This window comes from Knufia obscura (assembly GCF_036327395.1).
Source record: "Knufia obscura strain CCFEE 5817 isolate CBS 148926 chromosome Unknown scaffold_4, whole genome shotgun sequence".
Taxonomy (NCBI): Eukaryota; Fungi; Ascomycota; class Eurotiomycetes; order Chaetothyriales; family Trichomeriaceae; genus Knufia; species Knufia obscura.
Window position 1 is genome coordinate 1,109,857 of NW_027042690.1, and position 23,149 is coordinate 1,133,005.

At 49.0% G+C, this 23,149-nt stretch overlaps 8 protein-coding genes across 8 annotated transcripts; all 8 read left to right on the plus strand.

Moving 5' to 3' along the window:
- Positions 1 to 3,809: 3,809 nt before the first annotated feature.
- Positions 3,810 to 4,347, plus strand: PMZ80_004364 (uncharacterized protein; the record flags this gene model as incomplete). The annotated part of the gene is made up of 2 exons (XM_064872789.1): positions 3,810 to 3,867; positions 3,920 to 4,347. The coding sequence occupies 2 exons, from the start codon at positions 3,810 to 3,812 to the stop codon at positions 4,345 to 4,347; spliced, it is 486 nt and encodes a 161-aa protein (XP_064731447.1).
- Positions 4,348 to 5,929: 1,582 nt separating this feature from the next.
- Positions 5,930 to 7,591, plus strand: PMZ80_004365 (uncharacterized protein; the record flags this gene model as incomplete). The annotated part of the gene is made up of 1 exon (XM_064872790.1): positions 5,930 to 7,591. One exon carries the CDS (start codon positions 5,930 to 5,932, stop codon positions 7,589 to 7,591), a length of 1,662 nt encoding a protein of 553 aa, XP_064731448.1.
- A 916-nt stretch (positions 7,592 to 8,507) lies between these two features.
- Positions 8,508 to 10,288, plus strand: TNA1 (High-affinity nicotinic acid transporter; the record flags this gene model as incomplete). The annotated part of the gene is made up of 6 exons (XM_064872791.1): positions 8,508 to 8,526; positions 8,574 to 9,059; positions 9,116 to 9,284; positions 9,333 to 9,919; positions 9,973 to 9,986; positions 10,190 to 10,288. The coding sequence occupies 6 exons, from the start codon at positions 8,508 to 8,510 to the stop codon at positions 10,286 to 10,288; spliced, it is 1,374 nt and encodes a 457-aa protein (XP_064731449.1).
- A 428-nt stretch (positions 10,289 to 10,716) lies between these two features.
- PMZ80_004367 (uncharacterized protein) lies at positions 10,717 to 12,752 on the plus strand (the record flags this gene model as incomplete). Its single annotated transcript, XM_064872792.1, has 4 exons — positions 10,717 to 10,885; positions 10,938 to 11,266; positions 11,350 to 11,611; positions 11,662 to 12,752. 4 exons carry the CDS (start codon positions 10,717 to 10,719, stop codon positions 12,750 to 12,752), a joined length of 1,851 nt encoding a protein of 616 aa, XP_064731450.1.
- An 835-nt stretch (positions 12,753 to 13,587) lies between these two features.
- PMZ80_004368 (uncharacterized protein) lies at positions 13,588 to 16,221 on the plus strand (the record flags this gene model as incomplete). Its single annotated transcript, XM_064872793.1, has 1 exon — positions 13,588 to 16,221. One exon carries the CDS (start codon positions 13,588 to 13,590, stop codon positions 16,219 to 16,221), a length of 2,634 nt encoding a protein of 877 aa, XP_064731451.1.
- A 1,319-nt stretch (positions 16,222 to 17,540) lies between these two features.
- Positions 17,541 to 18,716, plus strand: CCP1 (heme peroxidase; the record flags this gene model as incomplete). Its single annotated transcript, XM_064872794.1, has 1 exon — positions 17,541 to 18,716. The coding sequence occupies one exon, from the start codon at positions 17,541 to 17,543 to the stop codon at positions 18,714 to 18,716; it is 1,176 nt and encodes a 391-aa protein (XP_064731452.1).
- A 1,164-nt stretch (positions 18,717 to 19,880) lies between these two features.
- Positions 19,881 to 20,903, plus strand: PMZ80_004370 (uncharacterized protein; the record flags this gene model as incomplete). The annotated part of the gene is made up of 1 exon (XM_064872795.1): positions 19,881 to 20,903. One exon carries the CDS (start codon positions 19,881 to 19,883, stop codon positions 20,901 to 20,903), a length of 1,023 nt encoding a protein of 340 aa, XP_064731453.1.
- Positions 20,904 to 21,418: 515 nt separating this feature from the next.
- On the plus strand, positions 21,419 to 22,735 carry PMZ80_004371 (uncharacterized protein; the record flags this gene model as incomplete). Its single annotated transcript, XM_064872796.1, has 2 exons — positions 21,419 to 21,565; positions 21,614 to 22,735. The coding sequence occupies 2 exons, from the start codon at positions 21,419 to 21,421 to the stop codon at positions 22,733 to 22,735; spliced, it is 1,269 nt and encodes a 422-aa protein (XP_064731454.1).
- Positions 22,736 to 23,149: the final 414 nt, after the last annotated feature.

Genomic DNA, 23,149 nt, shown 5'->3' on the forward strand with positions numbered 1-23,149 from the left:
CGGGGCAATCATAAGTACACCGGGCAGGGTAAGGAACACTCTTAGAGTCGGCCGCATAGCAAGCACACTATACAAGAATACTAAAGACTACAAGACGCAACAGCATTTAATACCTTCTTTAGTTACCGAGTATCTAAGACTAGACTTAATAACTAAGCCGGTTTCACAAAGATATCATTATATAATATACGCTCGGGGAAGAGTAAGGCGTTAATAGCTAATAAGGGTATTATAAACGACCCTCGCGGTTAAGATTTAAAGATAACGCTTAAGGGTATAGAGCGGATAGATAAGTACATAGAAACTAGTAGATTTAAGGTATATTACTAGCTATAGAAAACTATAGCTGCCTAGGTCGGAATCTTCGGCGTCTCTAATAAGGTTATTCGCAACGCAATAGTATAGTATAAGTGGTTTAACCGTAAGGCATTATATAAGAAACGATAAGCTAAGCGTATTAAAAAGATAAGGAAAGCGGGCGCTCTTAAGCTAGTGAATTTAGGCCTTAAATACTTTAAGCGTATGCGATAGAGTAATAAGAAGTATGAGAATATACCTCGTTATTAGAATATTAATCTTAAGCGTTATCCTAGCGAGAGGGAAGAACTAAGGAATATCTAACTTAATCCTAGGCTAGACGAGAAGTATATAGTAGGTAATTAGCGACTAAAGGACGGTCTACCTAATGCTAATAAGGATTTGCTAAGTAAATTCGCTAAAGAAAGGATTAATTATTAGGCCGTAGTTAGATATAACTTTAAATCCGACTTAAATTTTTATATAATAGATAACCGTAACGGGAAGATATCTAGGAAGGTCTATATTAATTAGATCTTAATACCTATTATCTTAAAATAGAAAAGAGGGCCACTAGGGGCAGTAGGTAATAATAGGGAATATCTCGACTAGATCTTACTAGAGGATCGTAATTCTAGCTATAGACTATACCGTGGTTATAAGATTCTTAAACTATTTAGCGAGTAACGAGCTAAGGATTAGGAGGATCGTCTTAGCGCGGATAGAAAGAGGAGGAAGTTAAATACTATTAATCTCGTTAAGAAAAGGTATAAGATTAAGTATATATTTAATATATCGAACTTACTAGACCTATTAATTATCGAGACTTACTAGCTGTATCTTAGCTAGATTTATTAGAAAGAAGCGCTAAAGCATAGCCCTATAACCACCGAGTAAGAGATAGAGTTGTTACAATATCTATAGAAGTATAAGGTTAAGTAGGAATAGATAAACGATCTCGTACTTAGCTACTATATACATAGGAAAGAGGAGGTTATCAATAGTATTATCGACCGATATCGAGACGTGATTAAGGCTAATAGCTAGATAATAGGGTGTTAAGTGTAGAATAGTTATTAGAGTGCGTTTTATAACACTAAGAATTAGTCTATACCACTGCTAGCGCAGCTTCATCGTTACTTAATTAAGGGTATATGATTTAGTACTGTGACTATTGCCTACTCGCTGTCGCACTGTAAATTAGGTAGGAGAAGGAGTCTCGGAGGGTCACTCGGCTAAGTTACTGATATAATAACGTTCACGTATTTTCTTCCACCGCTAAGCCGGGGACGTCCTCGCCTAGGCGGCCAATTCCGGTAAGCTCAGGGCTAGTGGCCTTAACTAAGTTCGGCCCCGACGTACTCGGTCAGCCCCTCCAAAATCGATCAGTCTATAATAAAGGGTATCACGGTATTATAATTGATTGTAACGATGCAGTTATTACTGCAAACGCGTCTATAGACCTCGAAGCGGTCGTCTAGGCTATAAAAACCTCCTTCGGGGTAGTAGGGGTCGCTATCGCTGGTAATATAGGCACGAGAGGCCTATTTACCCCTATATATATATCCTTAAGTCTAATAAATAGCTTATTCGGATTAATACTATATTTAACCTTAGTCTTTACTCTAATATCGGCTAGCTTACGTTTTAATTACTTAATCTCGCGTTATATATTAGCTAGGCTAAATTATATACGATTAAGTATCTTACTAGTCTTAGTAAAAAGTGTACGTATAGTTTAATTAAGAGATACGTTATAAGAAAGTATACTTAATACCTACGCGATATATCTATAGTTAGTAGGTATTATCGTAATATCTTAGCTAATTCTAGGGGTCGTAGCTACTATAGATAGTACTAGCTCGTTATTCTTAGCTACCTTAAGTATAAAACGAGAGTTAGTACCTTTAGAGGGGTTAAATAGCTTAATTCCTATAGTACTAAAGCTAGATACGTAGTTAATCTTAGTTATAGCTTATATACGAGTAATCTAGCACTATTTAAGGAACCTAGCCTTCTTTATAAGTGCGTAGTCGTTTATAAAGTTATCTTCTACTACTAAGTCGCGAAATCTACGCTTAAGGGATAAGAAAATTAATAAGTTAAGAGGTTAAAGTATATACGATATATAAGGTATTAAATAGTAATACTAGACTTAATTAGTATAGATATAACGTATAAAATCGTTTATAGTATAACTCTTATACTTATTAAGTACTAATAGTCGCTATTTACCTTTAGGTAGATTTTTATTACTGTCTAGTATAGATATATCTTATAGCTACTTTAAACCGATCTTATTTAATATAAATACGCTTAAGAATAATATATATAATTAGTCAAGTATATCTTATACAATAAATTATTACTACTATACTATATTTACTTTAAAAATTATTAACGGGCGTATAGTACGTCTATTAGGTAAGATATATTTAATTATAGTATACTACTTATAGTTATTAAACCTCTAAACGACGCTACTATCTAATTTAAGGTTACCGATAACTCTTTAGTTATAGTAAATACCGAGTACTATTCTAATCTCGTTTATATTCTAGATATTATAATTTTTAATAAAGTTAAGTATAATAACCTTTAAAAGGTTATTATATTACTTACTAATAACTAGCTTTATAATATTTCTAGCTCTTCTAAAGTCTATAATATAACTAGCCTTAGTTTTAATCTAAGGGTTATATTTAAGGAATTATAATACCTATTCTTTTCTAATATAATTTAGGTCGCTACCGATATAAGAGATTATAGTAGCTATTTCTCTTAACTATACGTAGTTTAGAGAAAGACTAACTATCTTAAGGTTAGTAAACTACTATATAAGTATCCTCTTTTAACTCTAGTTTAGTAGTTATCATACGACGCGTACTTACTAGCGATTTTACTTTTTATTATATTAATTAATTAAGGTAGACGGTAGTACGCGATATACCTTTACGGCCTTCCTAAGGGAGTTAAAGATACCATTATCGTAGTCTCTAATAGCCGCTAACAGCTTTACTTTATCAGGCATTAAATATAGAACGCGTAGTTAAGTATAATAGTGGTAGAGGAAGATAAATAATAGAAAGTGGGGTTAACCGAGTAGGCCAGTGACCGAGTACGTCGGGGCCGAACTTATTGCGCTGGCGAGCCTTCTAAACGATTTGATCTCAATCCATTACATACACAAAACTCTGTCGACCATCCAGCTTCATTCCTTTCACCTCGCCGGCCACGATGCTCTGCGCGGCGCCTTGGGTGGAAAAATCCTTTCCACGTGCGTGCCCGTAAGAAAGCATGTCAAGCACGTCAAAGGTTCGTGCTCGAGGGGTGACATAAGTGACATGTGCCTTGCTGCTGTGCCTGTTCTCTTCATCGCACGACAAAGCATCTCATACTGATCGTCTGAGCTGCTGATAGCATAGAGTCCAGCGTTACATCCCACTTCTGTTTACGTGCTCATTTCTATTTTGGTCGCGACACCCCCGTCACTCGTATACAGCAGTAGCATCATGTCTGGAGAGCAAGATTCAGGCAAGCTCACACACCACTTTGGCCGTGGTGGAGCAGGTGAACAGTCATGTCATCGCGCTCTCAAACCTTGACTAATGATCAACCGCAGGCAATGTGACGTCCAAGGCAGACAAGTCACCCGCACTACCACCCTCCTCTACTACACCGGTATTGAAGAGCAAGAACTACACGACCGGTCGCGGCGGTACAGGAAATATCGTCAAGAACGACAACCCAGAGGTAGCGCGCAAGGCGCAGGATGTTGATGTGCCGGGGATTACACTTCCTGAGAACGAGTACCATACGGGCAGAGGTGAGTCGTATCATCCGGTGCTTGTTTACGATGTGATAATGACTGGCTGTGGTGCAGGCGGTGTCGGTAATTTATACAAGCCTACCGACGAAGAACTTGCCGCGAACCGCGAGAATAACCAGCAAGTACGATCTGCTAGCTTCAGCAAGGACAGAGGTGGCTTGAAGGGCCTTGCAGACAAGGCTAAGGACCTGGTCAAGGGCAACAGCAGCGAAGAGAAGTGAGGACGAGTAGGTCGGCTTCGTCTAGCCGGAGTCTGAGCTTCCTAGTAGCATATGCGCGACAGAGATACCCCAACAATTGGAAGATGCCAGAGCTATCAACTCTTCACAATATATCCATCTGTTCTTTTGCGAGCCTCGTATACTAGACACTTGGCGGATTCAACACGAACCAGCCCAGCCACAATTTGATTGTGCTTGTCCCAGGCGACGTTACCACTTGCCCTGCCTAAGTTCATGCTTGGGCCGGACACCTTGATCCGAACAAGATTGTGCTCCAAATTATGTCGCGCAAGCGATTGTGGCAGCTGCCAAAGTGGATGGCGCCGATTCTTACGCGAAAGCGTGCCCAGCACTAAAGCCGCTGATGCAATCTTTCGTTTTCCTGATTCACGCACGGGCATCGAGATATGCAGCGTTCAGATCTGCTGCGACTCTAATCGTGTCTACGCTGCTACAGCTTTCCTAGCACAATATTGACTGCACTCGATGACTTGCTTCATGGATCTCATGCTCTACTTTGGCAGAAATTGTCATGCGCCGCAATGACTTGACCCGTGGCCGTGTGTAACATCTGTAGGACAAGCAAAGAACTCGAATACACTACGGGCGCATCGCTTGCAAGCACTAGCCTCCTAAGCTTGAACTTTAGCAGCAGGGTGGGTATTTAGGCTTCGATAGTAATGCCCGGAGGCGGAGCTTAACCCTCGCTCTGCACACTCCACCACACAACAAGAAACTGTGCCCAACAGGGATCCCTGTCCGAGTGCAGCGATCATCAAGGTGCGCATCTGCAGGTTCGATGTGCCTGGACTACCCCTCCAGGATCAGTTGGTATCGATGAACCTTGTCTTCGCGACTACGATAGCGACTTCTTACATGCATCGCAACTCATGATTGCTTGTTCAAGTTCTTTGGGTGCGTGTCCTGACGATAAGACCAACCCAGGTACGCCATCGCTGCGCCATACAGAACACCAACGGCGTAATCTATCATCAATGTGCGCGCAACCATGAGCAGAATAATTGCGACAGACTATTACCTCGGAAAATTTTGCAGTCTCTGGTCACAGTAACGTGCTCGTTCTAGAGACATCAAGCTGAATGATTCATTGTTAACTATGCGAAACTTGGTACGAACAGTTTCCGGAACTAAGCAGAGCATTCGTTCTGTAGGATAAACAGCGCAATCATTGCTTTGGAGCAGCATTCTGGGATAACGTTACAGGAAGAGCAACGGCAAATCGCGAGACAACGTTGCAAAAACTGGTGGTGAAAGTAGTACAGGCACAACAGAGCAAACTTCGAAGCTTCACGGACAGCCGTTGCAGTAGTCGAGGTCAAGCTCCACTATTACCATCAGGACGAACTCTACCCAGACTGTGCATGAGCTTATAAACAACTCAGGATCACATGGGACGCGGTTTATGAGTGCTACTGGAGGACCACATTGAGCACGTTCCGACAATTGTTGTTCAATGTGAACTGGTCGTGCCTGCGCATATAAGTACATTGGCGCCGGTCGTGCTTTCTGTTTCAACAATTTGGTCAACCATAAGCTGCACGCAGTCACCCAACCTCTAGCAATGGGCGACAACAGATATCACAGCGCTGGGTACTCAGCGGCTTCGCAGGCATATCCTTACAACAGTACAATACCTCAGCAACAGCAACAGGAAGAAAATAATCAGCATTTACCGAGCCCAAATACTTCCGACATGTACGCCCAACATCGGTCGCATTTTGGTGGGCAATTGCCATCAATGGCAACATCACAGCATGATTTCCACGCACACCAGCATTCGTCTCAAAATATGCTTCAAGCTCAAGCTCATCAGTACTACCAGGCTCACCAGCAGAGCCAGTACCAACAGCCAAGTCCATATTCGCATAATCAACATTCCTATCCCCAGCAAGCTCAACACGCACAATCGTATCAACAAATGTATCAAGCAGCGCCTACTCACCAGTCTACTGTAACTTATGGACAGGTCGCCCCACAAAGTCCCCACCCTTCTCTGGTTTCTGATGAGAACACTCCTGCGAAGGTGGAAGATGAAGAAGCATTCAGAATTGAGAATCCGCCTCCACCACCCGAGCTTCACCGCTATAATGGTAATATCTGGAAGCTACGAGTCGTGCAAGAGCCTAAACGAGCCCGCATGTGTGGTTATGGCGACAAAGACAGAAGACCAATCTCACACCCACCAATCGTACAGCTCACTATTACCGATGCTGAGACTGGGGAGGAGATTGACTATAACAATGGCAGTCTAACTATCAACCATTTCACCTGTTTGGCGCATCTCTGTGGTATCAAGGGATATGATGACAAAAGTGTTCTTAGGGGACATCCTTCACAACAAATCATCAGCGCATGCAATACAGGCGGATACCCTACAGCAACGATTCCCGAGAGTCCGGATCGAGTTGCACCACGTATACAGCCACAGCAATATTCGGGTTCCATGTATGCTCAGAACGGTTACCCGAATAACACGGCGAATCAAAGTCTATTCCCAGCCATGGACAGACCACCGACCTGGCGTGGGCAATATCCGAACATGATGGGCCCTGCGCCTACGCCTTACGGGCCAGCTCCTCCCAGGCCTGGCATGCAACTACCGCCAATGCATTCGTATGAAATGCGTCCTCAACAGCCGCCAACACCGCCCGCAGAAAGTCCCACTAACGTCAATGCCGGACACACCTTCGCACGCAACCTTATTGGGGCAACAAGCTCCTCAGCACATCTGCTACAGGACGAAAATTTCAAGTGGGGCATCTACTTCCTGTTCGCCGATTTATCTGTGCGAACAGAGGACTGGTTCCGACTCAAGTTTCAAGTGTTCAACGTTGCAGAGTGTCTCGATGGCTTGACTAAAGAAGAGATCGAGCAAAAGGCTGCAAGCAATAATGCTGCACCTAGTACCAACTCAGATGGCAAAAGGGGTAGCAAGAACCTCGAGGGAATCAGGAATAGCTTGGTGGGCCAAAGTGCTCCTTGCCTTGCTACCTGCTGGAGTCACTGCTTCAGGGTCTACAGTGCGAAGAAATTTCCTGGCGTTGCTGAGGGCACTGAGCTCATGAGGCACTTCAACAGGCAGGGCGTTAAGATCTCGATCAGAAAAGAGAAAGATGATACTGAGAAGGGTGAGAAGGGCGCTAAGCAAGGGAAGAAGAGAAAGGCACAGGATGAAGGTGATGCTGAGGAAGGGAGTGATTTTGATGATTTAGGGGATGACTAATCGGACAGCGAGGGACTTCTGGATCCATTCGGTCGTTCGAGTAAGTATGTTAATCATGTTCAGCAGCAGCGAAAGCACGCGCATCGACGTTGGGGTGTCAAAACGGCTTGGGGTTTAGATCCAGATGGAAAGCATGGGGAAAGGACTTTGGTATCATTCTTTGCAAAAGGGTTGGGAACTGAAAGGGTCAAAAGGTGCGCTCTTTGGAACCGCATATTGTATTCTAAGTTACCACTGCACATATGGTGCGGCTATTTCGGGTTCATAGATGTTTACTTAGACAACTATTCTCATGCTGAGGAGCATCGGACCAAGTTCCAAAGGTCATGTATACGCCGCATCTGCTACCATTTGCGCTTGCAGTGTCTCGACCGTGATGGCTCTCAACGCCTACCGAGGCACGATTCAAGCTGCGTGCGATGGAGAAGCTTGCCTTGCTTAGGCCTTCACTCCGGCTCAGTATTGACGCGAGAACCCGTTTTACGCTTTCCGCCTTCGATCATGCATCCCGTGAGAGTGCTTAAATTTTTGCTTTCTCCATCCACACTCCGTCTTCAGAAGGAGATCAGCTGCTAAACTACCTTCACAGGTTACATCGTTTTTCGCTCACCAATCAGCAATCTCGTCTCAATGCTTGTCGGCATCGCTAAGACGCGAACTGGGACCATGTTCCTGCCACCCCAGTGGCGGAAGCTCCCCGCAGTTTCAGCGCTCGCTTGCGCACCACTGGCATTCGAGCCGACATGAAGCTACTACCGTGCGGATTATCAATGCGGTCTCGCACAAGATGACCGCGTTTGCCGAATCGTGACTCAGGTCGCATCTGGGTGTTGTCCTTCTGTGCTCTATATTTTGAATTTCGCATCTGCCAAGCTGTATCTCTTACCATCGAGACTTGCGCACAGGCTCGTTCAAGATGCGCTTCTCCATCGATGGTGAGTACTGCGAAGATTGCAACGCCAATCCACTAATAGAGCTGCAGGAAGCGAGAAGCAGCACGCCTACAACGAAACGAACGGCCTCCATGGACAGGCAAAGTACGATCCTGACCTTGCGCACCCAGCAGCAGGATACGCAGACGCCGAAAATGTTTCGCCTGCTTCACCACCAGAAGGTGTCTCCGAGCGCAAGCTGTTGACCAAGATCGATATGCGCGTCATTCCTGTCCTCTCGGTGCTTTACCTCCTAGCCTTCCTCGACCGAACCAACGTCGCGAACGCAGCTGTCTATGGCCTGGCCGAAGATCTGAACCTGAAAGGGACCCAGTATTCGACAGCGCTGACTATCTTCTTCGTTCCGTATGTTTTGTTCGAGATTCCATCGAATATTGTCTTGAAGAGGTTGAAACCACACGTCTGGTTGAGCATTTGCATGTTCATGTTCGGACTTGTGACGCTATGTCAGGGTTTAGTGAACAACTGGGGCGGATTGATGACCACCCGCTTCCTGCTCGGTCTGTTTGAGGCTGGTATGTTGCATAGGAAGACGCAGGGAAGTGAAAAGGTATGCTGATTCTATGGACAGGCATGTTTCCAGGATGTTTCTACCTCATTTCCATGTGGTACCGACGACATGAAGCACAAAAGAGATACACTTTCTTCTTCGCCTCAACTTCTCTCGCTGGCGCATTTGGTGGCCTGCTAGCCAGTGCTATTGGTAAAATGGACGGCATATCAGGCTATCGAGGATGGAGGTGAGTCACTACCTCGTTTCTCCCACCACAGAGTCCTAACGTTCCTAGATGGGTCTTCATTCTCGAAGGCCTCCTCACCTGCGTCGTGTCCTTCGCCTTCTACTTCGTCATCCCCGACTTCCCCGAGGAAGCGAAATGGCTTACTCCAGCAGAAGCAGCATTTGTCAAAGCCCGTCTCCAAGATGACCAAGGTCAATCCGCGCGTGAGCGGAAAATCACGTTCAAAGATGTTCTGAACTGCTTCAAGGACTATAAATTCATCCTCGGCTGGTTCATGTACTTCGGGCTCATTGTTCCGGCATACGGCTACGCCTACTTCGCGCCTACCATCATTAGGTCGTACGGATACAGCCCGATCCAGACACAGCTGCATTCTGTGCCACCTTGGGCTGTCAGTTTTGGGTTCTCGATGTTGATCGCATTTTTCTCAGATCTTGCGCGACATAGGTGGTTGTTTACGCTTATTCCGATAAGTATTGCGGTCGCTGGTTTTGCCATTCTGCTCCGGGTTCACCACAACACAGATTTGCAATATGGCGCCCTGTTCATGGCTTCCTCGGGTGTATACGCTGCAATGCCCATCATTGTCTGCTGGTTCCAAATGAATTTGGGCGGACATCATCGCCGGGCCATAGGTATGTTGTCAGAAGCGATATATCGCTCCCGTGGCTTTACTGACGAGCTGTAGGTACGGCGTGGCAGGTAGGAGCTGGCAACATAGGTGGTATCATCAGCACGTCAGTCAACTTATCCTCGTACGCGTACTTCCGCTAACATTGAGCAGATACATCTTCCCCAGCACCGATGCGGTCAACTTCTTCCATTTGGGATATAGTGTTTGTTTGGGCTTCATCTGTTTTAGTGCCGCGAGCTGTTGTGCGTATTTTGTGGCTTGTTGGAGCCAGAATAGGAGTCGGGAGAAGGCCGGTCCGGATTTGGGGTTGACGGAGTATGAGAAGATTGAGAAGGGGGATATGAATCCTGAGTATAGGTATATGTTGTGATCTGGCTGGGTGGGCGACAGACAGTAGGTTTGCGAAAGCCTACAGGTGTCGAGTGGACCATGTAGAGGCATACAAGACGCTGGCAGAATAAATGTCTGACCTTGGCAGATATACATCACGTGACATTGGAGTCAACTGTCGGTATGAACTGCGTTTACACGCAGCATTTCTAGACGTGAGAGCACTGTGTATTGGACCAGTGATCAGTTCATGTTTTGGTAACAAACACCAGCATCCATCCTTCGCGTTTACAATCCACCTTGCGACCTGCCTGTTCGGGACAGCTTCACGAGCCGAGGCTGCTTGTACCTGGCCACCTGGTGATTGGTCAGTGACTTTGTGTCGTGCTCATAACCCACGGCCAGCTTTCCACGAACGAAGATGACCCCAGATTTCCAGGTACCCCTCCTCCGCGAAAATGCACCATGATGCCAAGTCCGATTGCCAACCCTGTCCATATCCCAGCTTGCAGCGAAGCTATTCGTGCGAACATGAGCGCATCGGCCTTGATCCGAGGCGATGGAGCTGCTCCCAGTCGGTCAAGATTGAATGGTGAGATGGAGTCCACTGCAATGATGAAGTTGACCATGTGGTTGGGTACATAAGCTCGGCTTGAGCTCGCTTCTTCATGTTGCTACTACCAACACAGTTCAGGTTGCTCCGGAGAGGTACGAGACAGAAGCCATGAGGACGATCGATCAGCTTCTGCTCACGGCTGTACTGGGCAGTACGTGCCTAGCTGCTCCAGCGGCTCACAACCTCGCCAGGCAGGATGGCTCGGCAGCCTCTGCCACTGCAACGATCGACTCCGGCGTCGTGGTTGGTGTTCAGACAAGCGTGGCTAACTCACCGAATTTGGTCAACAAGTATCTAGCAGTTCCTTTTGCAGCATCACCGACCAGGTTTGCCCCAGCTCAAACTGCTACATCATGGTCGGAGCCATACCAGGCTACTCAGGTTGGGCCAGCTTGTATTCAGGTAAGGAATGATCATCACGGCTTAGAGGGCTGAGAGATTTCATGGTCTGCGTTCGAGCTTATGGGTAGCTGACGTACCATTAGCAATTCAACTACCCCGAAGCCACCCGCAACTTCACAATAGAAGCATTCAACACACCTGCTCCAGAGGAGTCGGAGGACTGCCTTACCGTCAATATCTTCACGCCAGCATCTGCTCAGGCCGGTGGTGTACTCAAGCCTGTCATGTTCTGGATCTATGGCGGTAGCCTCCAATTCGGCTGGAATGGTCAAGCAGCATACGACGGGAGCAGCTTCGCCGCAAACCAGGACGTTGTCATCGTTGCGACCAATTATCGCACGAATGGTGAGTCTCCTTCAGCTGTTTAACACCAGGGTCACACTGATACTCTACAGTCTTCGGTTTCCCATCCTCACCAGACCTTCCTCTCACAGCTCGCAATCTCGGCCATCTTGACCAACGCTTTGCCCTAGCTTGGGTTCAACGCAACATCGCCTCTTTCGGCGGCGATCCCTCCCGCGTGACCATCTTCGGCGAGTCTGCCGGCTCCTTCTCCGTAGACTCACTCGTCACATCTTTCGGGGCCAGCGCCCCAGATGGACCCGCTCCCTTCCACGCTGCAATCATGGAAAGTGGTCAGTCTTCCGTCAGCGCGCGTAACCCCTCCGACCCCACAAGCTGGCAAAAACTCATCGACGGCCTGAACTGCACCACGGACGACGAACTAGCCTGCGCCAGAGCAGCACCAGCAACAACCCTGAAATCCATCATCGAGCACGGCGCCATCTCCTTCCGACCAACCATAGATAACTACACTGTACTAGCCTACCCCGAACGCGCTCGTCTTGCAGGCGACATCGCGCGCGTCCCCATCATGACGGGCACAAACGCAAACGAGGGTATCATATTCACATTCACCCAGAACGACACCGAGACCTTCCTGCGATCACAATTCATGAACACACTCACAGACGCACAGATCCAGGACATCCTATCTGCATACCCCCTCGGCCAAAGTAACATCAACTCTGAAACCGAACAGATCGATCGAATCTACACCGAGCTCGGCTTCCAGTGTCCAGCCGCCATCGCGGCAAATGATACGTTTGCAGCTGGTATTCCAACATGGCGGTACTATTACAACGGTAGTTTCCCGGCCATTGCGCCCATTCCTGGCGCGAACTTCGGCGCGTATCATGCGAGTGAGATCCCGATTGTGTTCGGTACATACCCGATCTACGGCGGAGATATTGGTGCCAGTGGAAAGCGATTGAGCGAGTTGATGCAGAATATGTGGGCTACGTTTGCGAAAAATCCGATGGGTGGCCCGGCGCCGGGGTGGGATGAGGTTGGGGATGGCGGGTTTGTGCAGGTTTTGGGTGGTGCTGGTGGGTTGACGGGGCAGGGGACGCTGCGTAGAGCTGGAAGTACAGGGGAGTTGGATGGGGGACGGTGCGAGATTTGGAGGCCGGCGTATCGATTGTGAATGACTGGCACAGAATATTCTGGGTTGGTGGCAACAGGAATCGCATTCTGATACTACTGTGATGGCCGCGAAACTCATCCCGCCATTGACGACGTAGCTTGTGTGGATGGAAAAAGGTCAATTTCGATTGTTGTTCCACGAGCAGTTCTGAATAAACTTCTGTCGCTGCATAATTGAGTCGAGCGACGGGGAAGGCCGCGCGTGACTCGGGTTCTCTACCCTCACTACGTACAGTGACAGGTATTCCACCAGCTCAGCTGCTGGTGTGAGGACGCAAGACTGGTCAAGACTCTAGCAAAAGATACTTGCTGTACTGATGACAGCCGTCAATTCTTTGCAGTGATCAGTTCGCAGCGGAGCGTCTCTAAGCGCGATACTGGAAGCGGCCTAGCTTTGAGCTTGATAGTCGCCAAGCAATTATTCTAGAACTGGTCCCACCTCTGTGCTGGCGGCGGCGGCGGCGACCATCCTCCATCCTTTCCCCACAACGAGGACCTGCCGTACCACATCTCTCAAAAGCTTAGCTAGCTATCTTTTCACTTCTTGAGGAAGGCAAGTTCCGAACGTTAAGGCGATCGTCTTTATATTTGTTGACATGCAATCGACTCGCACCTGCCTGCCGTCGGCGATTTGTTTGCATTCCAGATCTTATCCTGCCCTGTCGCCTGATGCAGCACCTCCCTAGTCGTTCGTAGTGATACAGCAGTTGACCCGCAATCCTTTGCAATCTCGACATACTTTGATCAGCACCATCCCAAATATCGGCAGATTCTGTCAGATCGAACACTCTACGTGAAAGTGCTCTCCAAGCAAGCGTCGTCCAACTCCACACAAGATGGGAAAGCAAGGCAAGGGTCAACATACCTTCAAGGTCAACATCCAATCTCCATCACGACAGAACGTTTCACCACAGCCACTTGCCGAGAAGCATAACGACCTACGAGCAGCACGATCGTACAAATTTGTCATCAACCAAGGCAATCCTGCAAGCCTGAGTAGAGCTGACAGCAGCAGCTCCATAACATCTGCTAGCACCGATAGCGCAAGTCAACAATTTGTGTTCACGGCGAACAAAACGACTGTCGGATTCACGGAGCGAAGAGAGCAGAAGCCACATCCGCCAGCCCCAAAGCGGCGGAAGACGAACAAGTATCCCCACGATGACAAGCTCGCCATCAACATCCGAAAACCTATCAAGGCTTTTATTCCGATCGACGCTTGGGCACTGATATTCAGGAGGTGCCATCCCAGGTTTCTCATCAGCGCGAGATTGGTCTGCAGGGACTTTCACGACATCCTCACTACGCAGTCCATCTGGCGTGATGCTCGTCAGCACTCATTTGACGCCTTGACCACGATGGGTTGTCCACCTCCACTGAACGAGATGCAGTATACGAACTTGCTCGTCGGACGCGGCTGTCAGATCAAATCCTGCACTCGTCGGGACACACGAAAGATTTACTGGCCATTCATGCGCCGCATTTGTGAGACTTGCTTGGCACAGCATCTTGGATATCCGGAAAAAGATAGTGTGGAGGCAAAGGCATATTTTGGGTATCGCCGGCAGTTGGATCCTGAAGTCAGAATGAATATCCCTGAGCAGCTTATGGATCTGTTACCTGCTGGCAGCATGTGGTTGCGGAAGTGGGCAGAACCTCGTCGGCTAAATGAGAGTGGACAGATATGGGAATATGATCACGACAGGTACTGCGTCATTGATAGTGACTACGAAAGGTTGAAAGAAGAATTTGCGGCAAACATTATGACGGACCCGTCAAGCTTCCTATCATGGGCGGAGAAGAAGTGGAGAGCGACTAAAGACAGAATGAAGATCGCAAGAACTCTGTCCGCCCTTGACTGGGACACTGTCTTGGGACGTGGTTCTAATCGTGACGAGAAGGAGCAATATTTCGCGGAAATGGCTGCAGATCTAAAACCACCAATGAGCCTGACTGTTCTCAGGAGGATGGCGGCATACAACAACGTCTTGGATAACGGTAATGCTCCGAGCCTACGAAGCTGGGATCTGCTTACTAAGAAAATCGACAACGCTCAACTGCGCGCCCAGGCCGAACAACTGATCAAGTGGGAGCGTTCATCGGATAGAACCTTTTCGCTGGACGAAGGCAGGGATGAGGATTTCTTGCATGACATTTTGTACAAGCACAGAAATTTTGGGCTCCCAGCAGGGCCACCGAAGCTTCGACAAAAGAAACGAGCGCCAGAGCAGGAAGTCATCATACAGATCGCCCATGAAGAGCTTGACGGCCTTCTCGATATTGTCCATGACGAAGACGTGCTATTAGTCCTCCTCAACAATGTACGGAAGTCTTACGAAGCTCTCGAGTTCAAACCTGTTGGCCTTAATGGCGATGGCACCAAGGGTGAATACCGATTGCTACTGGACGATGCGCGCATGGTGGTTAACGAAGTGCTGATGCCGCGAATTGCACAGGAGTGTTTCGATCGCCGGACGAAGATCGTTAGCTCATTGAGGTGTATGGGCTGTACTCGGCATGACGCAAATAGACTGGACACTTTTGAGCAATTAGTGATTCACGTTCGCAATACACACGCCAAGTACGTTGGACAGGACATGCATTTCTGGAAGTGGGCGGTCCCACTGCAGACCAGATTCAGGAGATCAAAGGACCAAGTGGCCTGGTACCATATTCCCTGGCCCAAGTCAATGCCTGCACTACCCGCACATCGAAAGGCTACAAAAGAAGTGGTTTGGAATCCGAATGAAGAGCAAGACTACATCGAGCACCCTGTTGAAGAGGAAATCGACCTCTTCGACGGGCTGGAAGCTAGCAGCGACAGCAAGATCACCGCAGAGGACTTCACTGGAAACTTCTGCAAAGCTGTCGCATTATTCTCAGATACACGTCTTGATTCGCGTTCTACCATGACACTTGCACTGGAGTACGCGGCGAGGCGGAATTTTCAACGACTCGAACGTCCCCTATCAACAGTAACCTTCCTCAAGTTCCAAACACTGGATTTGGCAACCGTGAAGTTGTCAACAGATTTCAAGTTCAAGATCAAATGTGGTCTTTGCATATTAGACGGACAATCCAACTACCACATCGCAGACGAATCTCCTCAGCATCTAGCATCAGCAAGCCTCCACTGGCACAACAACAAGATTGACGACGCGCTCGCAGATGTGATTTCGTTGCCATCGGATCGCGAATTGCATCGGACCATTACCGAGCTAGATGCGAAATTGCATGCGCAGAAGAGGAGAGCTGAAACGAAGGGCAGGAAGCTTGCGGTCGGCGATGATGGTGAGATGCTTGGGAAGAGGGATCCGCGGTCTGCTGCTCTGCTAGCGATACCGAGTATTCAAAGCCGGTTTGACGAATTGTTTGTGAGGCGCCAGCTCGATTCAGAGGCGGCAAGAGTCTGGTCAGAGCAGGAGACGTACTCACCAGAAGAGGACCTGGCCGGCGAGTGGGCAACATAGAGTGGTGTGCCTGACTAATGGAATTGATGCACGATCAGCATTTCATAGGCCCACCGGTGTACTCCGGAAATGGGCGTCCTGTCAACCAGAAGTGTGCGGTTTCCTGTCATCAGGGGCCGGTGGGTGTGGTCATGTCGGATACTTCAGCGTTTATTCCTAGTGTCTACACAGGTCGGACATACTCTGAGGATGACTCGCGGTCTGTGCGGATACTGTATCACAGTAGCTTGGTAGACTGTCTATTCTACATACTGTTGAGTGTTGATTGACTTCCTACCTTGATTGACTTCCTACCAATCAGAAGCATGTGGTTTTTCGCTTTCTACGGGTAAGTTCGTCGCGTGGCAAGCTCTAATGACGCTATCGCGATCAGGTGGAATCATCCTGCATGCTTACTCACGGCCACATTTTTCATCCGGACACGTCGAAATCGCGCCCAGAAGATAACTCGTTTTACACCTCAACTACACTCCTTAGTAACAGATTTTTTTGCTCACGAAGCAATACACATATAGAATCGACCTTTACGAATATACTGAGTAGCTTTTAATAGATTCTTCTGTGTGTTAATTTCGCGTAGTAGAGGGCGAAAGATAAAGTAAAGAATTCGGGGAATACGGTGACCCGTTTAGCGTCCGGATGAAAAATGTGGCCGTGAGTACCTAAAGCATGTCGCATTCGTATTTGGGGTCGGTCGCGCCCTAAGAAGGACTGCAGCATGAGCCTGGAATTGGAAGTAGGTCTCGATATCGCATGACACATACGGTCAAACGGTGTACTGCGCAACTATGCGTTTGAAGTAACATCCAGCACATGCGCCCTGCAGAACTTGAAGAGTTTGAGACTCGGAAGTTCTTCGCGTTTTCTACGCATACTTTCCAGCCAATCGGAGACAGTCTATCTTAGTCGTTGGCTTCGGCGCCCCTGCCAAGAGATAAAAGCCGCAAAAAGTTTGATAAGTGTCGCGTAGTGAAGGGCTTCGGACTCAACCGCGAACGTGAATACAGCATCAGATCCATCTCTTCATGTCGGATGACAGTTGCCGTCTTCGTCGCCAGGACCTTTACGCCGGCACCAGATGCTCACTACTCACCAGTACTGTTGATGGATCATTCTCGTAGCTTACTCAGACCCACAGCAAATTTTGGCAGGTGAAGGTCACGACCCTTTCAAATATTTGCAATTACTCACTGCTTACCTTCTCTCACTTTACCTTCTCTCGTTCTTTCCTCCACTTTAACCACAGGTCTACAAGATCATCGTGCTGCTGATCTCTCTACCTTCAAGCAGTTCTACCGTCTTCACATAGATCAATCAAGATGGCCACCGCAGCCAGAACATTTACGAGAGCTTTGCCTCGAGCAAGCTCATCCCTCCGATATTCCTCCCGGTCGCCAGTCGCAAAGCAATTCTTCCAGAACGCAAGAAGAGGTTACGCCACCGAATCCTCTTCTTCCACCTCCTCGAGTACGAAATATGTCTGGGCGGCAGGTGCAGGTTTCGTCGCCTTCGCTGGTGGCTACCTACTTTCCAACTACAACACTGAACAGCCACACAAGGTCGAGAACCCATCAATACTTAAACAGATCCCCGAGATCCACCTGAAGAAGGGTAGTGGCGACCAAGCCCTTGGTATCTTCACACCCTCAGCAGAAGACTACCAGAAGGTCTACAACGCTATCGCGAAGCAGCTATGGGAAAAGGATGACTACGACGATGGCTCGTATGGTCCAGTACTGCTGAGACTGGCGTGGCACGCATCTGGCACATACGACGCAGAAACAAAGACTGGTGGTTCCAACGGCGCAACCATGAGATTCGCACCAGAGGGTGACCACGGCGCCAACGCCGGCCTTAGACATGCCCGGGACTTCCTCGAGCCAGTCAAGAATGCATTCCCCTGGATCTCATATTCCGATCTCTGGACGCTAGGTGGTGTATGCGCTGTTCAGGAGATGCAGGGTCCTTCCATCCCATGGCGACCAGGTCGACAAGATAGAGACGAAGCCTTCTGCACACCTGACGGTCGACTCCCCGATGCTTCAAAGAGCCACGATCACATCCGAGCCATCTTCGGCCGCATGGGCTTCAACGACCAAGAAATGGTCGCTCTATCCGGCGCACACGCTCTGGGCCGCTGCCACACCGACCGATCTGGCTTCGATGGCCCGTGGACGTTCTCGCCCACCGTCATGACGAACGACTACTACAAGTTGCTGATGGAGGAGAAGTGGGGCTGGAGAAGTTGGGGCGGCCCAAAGCAGTACCAGGATGTGAAGAGCAAATCGCTGATGATGTTGCCGACTGATATGGCTCTGATTGAAGACAACAAGTTTAGGGAATCGGTGCAGAAATATGCGGACAGCAATGAGAAGTTCTTTGAGGACTTCTCGAATGTCGTTATGAAGCTGTTTGAGCTTGGTGTTCCGTTCAAGAGCGAGGAGGGTGACAGATTGAAGTTGAAGACGTTTGATGAGCAGGGGTTGGGTCAGTAAGAGGCGGATGTTGAACGGACTTTGCGTTCGATGTCCTTGTTTTTGACGACCTGTCAACCAGCATGGGGTCGACGGTCGCCCATAGGATTACGCGCCATATTGTCGCGCAAGTGGTTAGTTCATATATGGTTGGCGAAGGAGTTCGGCATATCGTTCGAGGTCGCGGATCAGTTGCGAATCCGCTCTGTGGCTTCCACCTCATCATACGCACATGGGAGTTGGTGTCCATTTCTTGGTCTATAATATAAGGCATTATAGAGAGATACCCAAATTCAAGCATTTGTTCCCGTTGTTCTCATGTGGTAAGCCCAGCCTATCTGAAGGATTGCCGTGCGCCCAGCTCATGTTAGCAGTCCTAGTACGCTGTTTGATCTTGTACCTACCTGATCCGCCTTGATTTGAAGCGTCCTACATACTCTGTAAGATCTTCCTTGGCCGTCTCGGATCGACTTGCTCCAAAGTTCACGTGACGTGAATTTCATTGTGCCGCTAGGGTTTGAATCCCTGAGGGTAGCACTTGACCCCCTATCCATCAGTCCCTCTCCTCTCTTTTCGGGATAGAAAACTGCTACGTACTATCAGATCTCATAAAGTCATGGACACTGCTCTTCATGTGGCTCTAGGGCGGCGCATCGAGAGTCAGAACAAGGATGCGACGTGAAAGGTAGGACCCTGGTTACTACCGAGATCACCTCTATGTGTGATTACTATGCCTCTTGACGATACAGGATCTCGCGTCTAAGACGATCAAGTCTGTGCCATCTCAACACTACCTTGTATAGGTCTGGTCTGCAGATCCGACAAAGCTTTCTTCATCATTTAAAAGATGCTAGGTACAGACACAATGCGCTACCAAGCGCCGTCAACACAAGTGCTTCCAGTCGTGGCCACTGCTCGCAAGAACCAGCTCACTATGATGCTGTCATTCCTCGGCGATTGCGCACTTAGCATCTTGTCCAGCACTCCTTCTCGTTGTTTCGGCGATAAAAACGTTGGTAACTAAACGCCGAGCATCACAACGTGGGCAGCCCCTGTCTACAGTCGATCATGGTGGGGGACACACGCTCAAGATACACGGTGCACTCTGCATAAGTACGGCAGCAGACGCTGCATGTGTTACAACGCTATAGGTTCAGACCAACACGAGAAGAATACGAAGCGGAGATGCCACCTACAAATCGCGCCTTGTGGCTCAAAGCCAAGCAGGAATCGGTGATGGTCACCGATGAAGCACCTTACACTTCTCCGGGACCAGACGAGGTCGTCATCAGGACGAGAGCCGTCGCCATCAATCCTGCCGATGTGGGCATACAGAAGGCTGGAGTTCTGCTCACGAAGTATCCTGCAATTCTAGGCTGCGATGCAGCTGGCATTGTTGAAGAGGTGGGCTTCGAGCTCAAGTCGCACTTCAAACCTGGAGATCGGGTAATAGGGCCGACCTCGCCTCTCAAGGATGACTACAAGTACTCGGGCTTTCAGGACTATGTTGTTCTGAAATGGCCACTACTAGCTAAGATACCGGATAAGACAGAGTTCAGCGATGGAGCGGTGCTACCGCTCGGTATCAACACCGCCGCCATGTGCTTGTTCGAGAAGGAGTTGCTTGCTCTTGAATTCCCTCCAGGAGACACTGGTCACGGAAAGACCTTGCTTATCTGGGGAGCCAGTAGCAGTGTTGGCGCCTGCGGCGTTCAGCTCGCTACTGCTGCAGGATACGACGTTTTCGCTATCGCTAGTCGACGCAACCATGATTTCTTGAGATCGATTGGAGCCATCGAGTGTTTCGACTATAACGACGCCGACCTCACTGAGACCATGATCAAGAGCTTGACCGGCAGGGACATCGTCGGTGCCTATGATGCCATATCGAATCAGTCTACACTTGATACCCTATGTGACATCTTGCACCAATCGGGAGGACGCCAACTCATTGCTGCCGTAATGCCTGGTGCAGAGGCAAACGCGAAGCACAACGTTGTTATCAAAACGAATTTCACGATAGATCTTGTTGCGAGTGGCACTGGCGCCCGGATCTGGCAGGGTTTCGTGGGATCGGCGCTCGCAGAAGGCAAGCTTCAATGCAAACCTGATGTTGAAATTGTGGGACGTGGCTTGGAGAGTGTGCAGAAGGCTGTGGATTTGCTTGCGCAGGGTGTCAGTGCGAAAAAGCTCGTGGTGACCTTGTGATCTGGATCGTCGACATATATGTCACTGCGACACTCACGGGGTCCTCAACGTCCTCGACCCAATTAGAAGATACGCATCCTGTGGTCATACTGTGATTCCTCCATTCCTCCCTGGCCACTTTATGCCGCTCGGCTTTTCGGTAAAGCTTTTCTACCGAGATGCTTCATCTAGCTTGGCTTTGCTCCGCATGATCGGCTACCCACACTACCTTAGCTTTGCAATGATGACCTGGTACCTGCAAGCTAAACACCACCGCTGTTAGTTCGCTTGTCCTCGATTATTGCCCATGCAGAACGTTTAGGCGTGCTCTATGCTAGAGAGCCAATCCTTCTCGGCTGGCTTTCGGCAAAGATGAGGTCAACTCAATTCCTTACACCGCTCCGCCTTCAGAGGTCGAGGGTTGCGGGGAAGTACTGCCAGCTCCTCTGGGTCGATGAAGGAGACAATGGTACTTCAGTACTCCTCATGACTTCGGTCTGTCTCGAAGTCCACCACCATCACCACCGGGCAGCAACATGAATACTTACCAGCTCTTCAAGACCACTCTTGTGCTTGCGCTGAGCCACGCTGTTGCTGCTCAGGAACTACAGCCACTTGGAGCTTATTCACCCGTAGTGGAACGGTGCGGCCCAAACAACAATGTCGTATGCGTCAACAAATATGTAAGTCGACAGGTAGATGAAGCCGGACAATGTACCTGATATTCCTAGGCATCTGTCCTACCCTACCACTTCTTTCGCAACACCTCCACTATAGGCAACGTTCTTGACCTCAGGAACACCTCAGTGCCTTCAGATCCATCCTTCGAGCTTCTGTCAAACGCCAGCTTCGTGGTCTTCAACCGAGAACGGGGTCTAGCATCACTTGGAGCAAATCCAACCTACGACTTCATCTTCGAAGTCTCAGCCGCCGTCCACGAAGCACCAGTCTGGATCGCCTCACAGAACAAGCTATACATGTCCCAATTGGCCCCACCAGCAGGCTACCTCCCTCAGCTCGTAGTAGACTTGAACCAAGACCCACCGACTCTCTCAGAGTACCTCTCAGATCCTCCAGTCTACGCCCCAAACGGAGGAACTTCCTACGCTTCCGGTACGCAGATCCTCTGGGCCGCAAGCGGCGGCAACAACAGCATCGGTAACCCCCCAACAGAACAGCGCGTATCCCTCCGCATCCTAGATCCCACAACCAACAAGACCACAACAATACTCAACAACTACTTCGGCTCCTACTTCAACTGCATGGACGATGTAGCCATCCACCCAGTCACAGGCGACATCTTCTTCACAGATCCGATGTACTCCTGGTTCAACCAGCTAACCGATACCCCACCCCAACTCCCCACGGCCTCCTACCGATTCAACCCCAAGACAGGCGCAACCTACCTAATCGACGTGTCCCTCGAACAGCCCAACGGCATAGCCTTCAACAGCGACGGCACAACACTGTACATCTCCGACACCGGCGCCGTAAGCGCAAATAAGGGCCTCGGTCTCCAAGTTGGTACCCACAACGCCACCCGTCCCGCCACAATCTACGCCTTCGATGTGACGCACAATGGCACGCGCGTGGTCAATAAGCGTGCGTTTCACCTGGCGCAGAGCTGGGTGCCGGATGGGTTGAAGGTTAGTAGGGAGGGACTGGTGCTGGCTGGTGCGGGGGATGGCGTGGATGTGCTGGATGAGGAGGGGGCGTTGGTGATGAGGGTGCAGACGAATTATACGGTGCAGAATTTTGCGTGGGTTGGGGAGGGGTTGAGGGAGTTGTGGATGATGGGGAACGGGGGGGTTAGTCGGGTTAGGTGGGAGGTGCAGGGGCAGGTGCAGACGTGAGGGGAATAGGTTGGCGAGGGCCCTGGTTCCTGCTGTGTGCGGTGTGGTTCCATACAGGGCTGGACAAGGATTGGATGTTAGAGTTGGGGGACTCACCAGTGAAATTAAAGCCCTTACATTATCGTGATTATCTACTCGTTGTCCGAGTACAGTCACGAGCAGACTCGCTCTCAGCGACATGACAACAGCTAGCCATATTTTGGTCTCCCTCGTGGCAATTAGGAAGGTGTGCCTTCTACCGAAACAACGATCCCATGTCAGGCGCTCCGCAGACGCAGTTTCATCCTCTCCTTTGTGCTGCGGACGGCGCTCCTGTGTCTGACCAGCGTGCTATACCACTTTATCTCTTTATGCGCTCTTGTCGAAGCTTGACCAGCCATGTCATCTGTTCGTGGCCAAAGCCTAGGTCGTGAA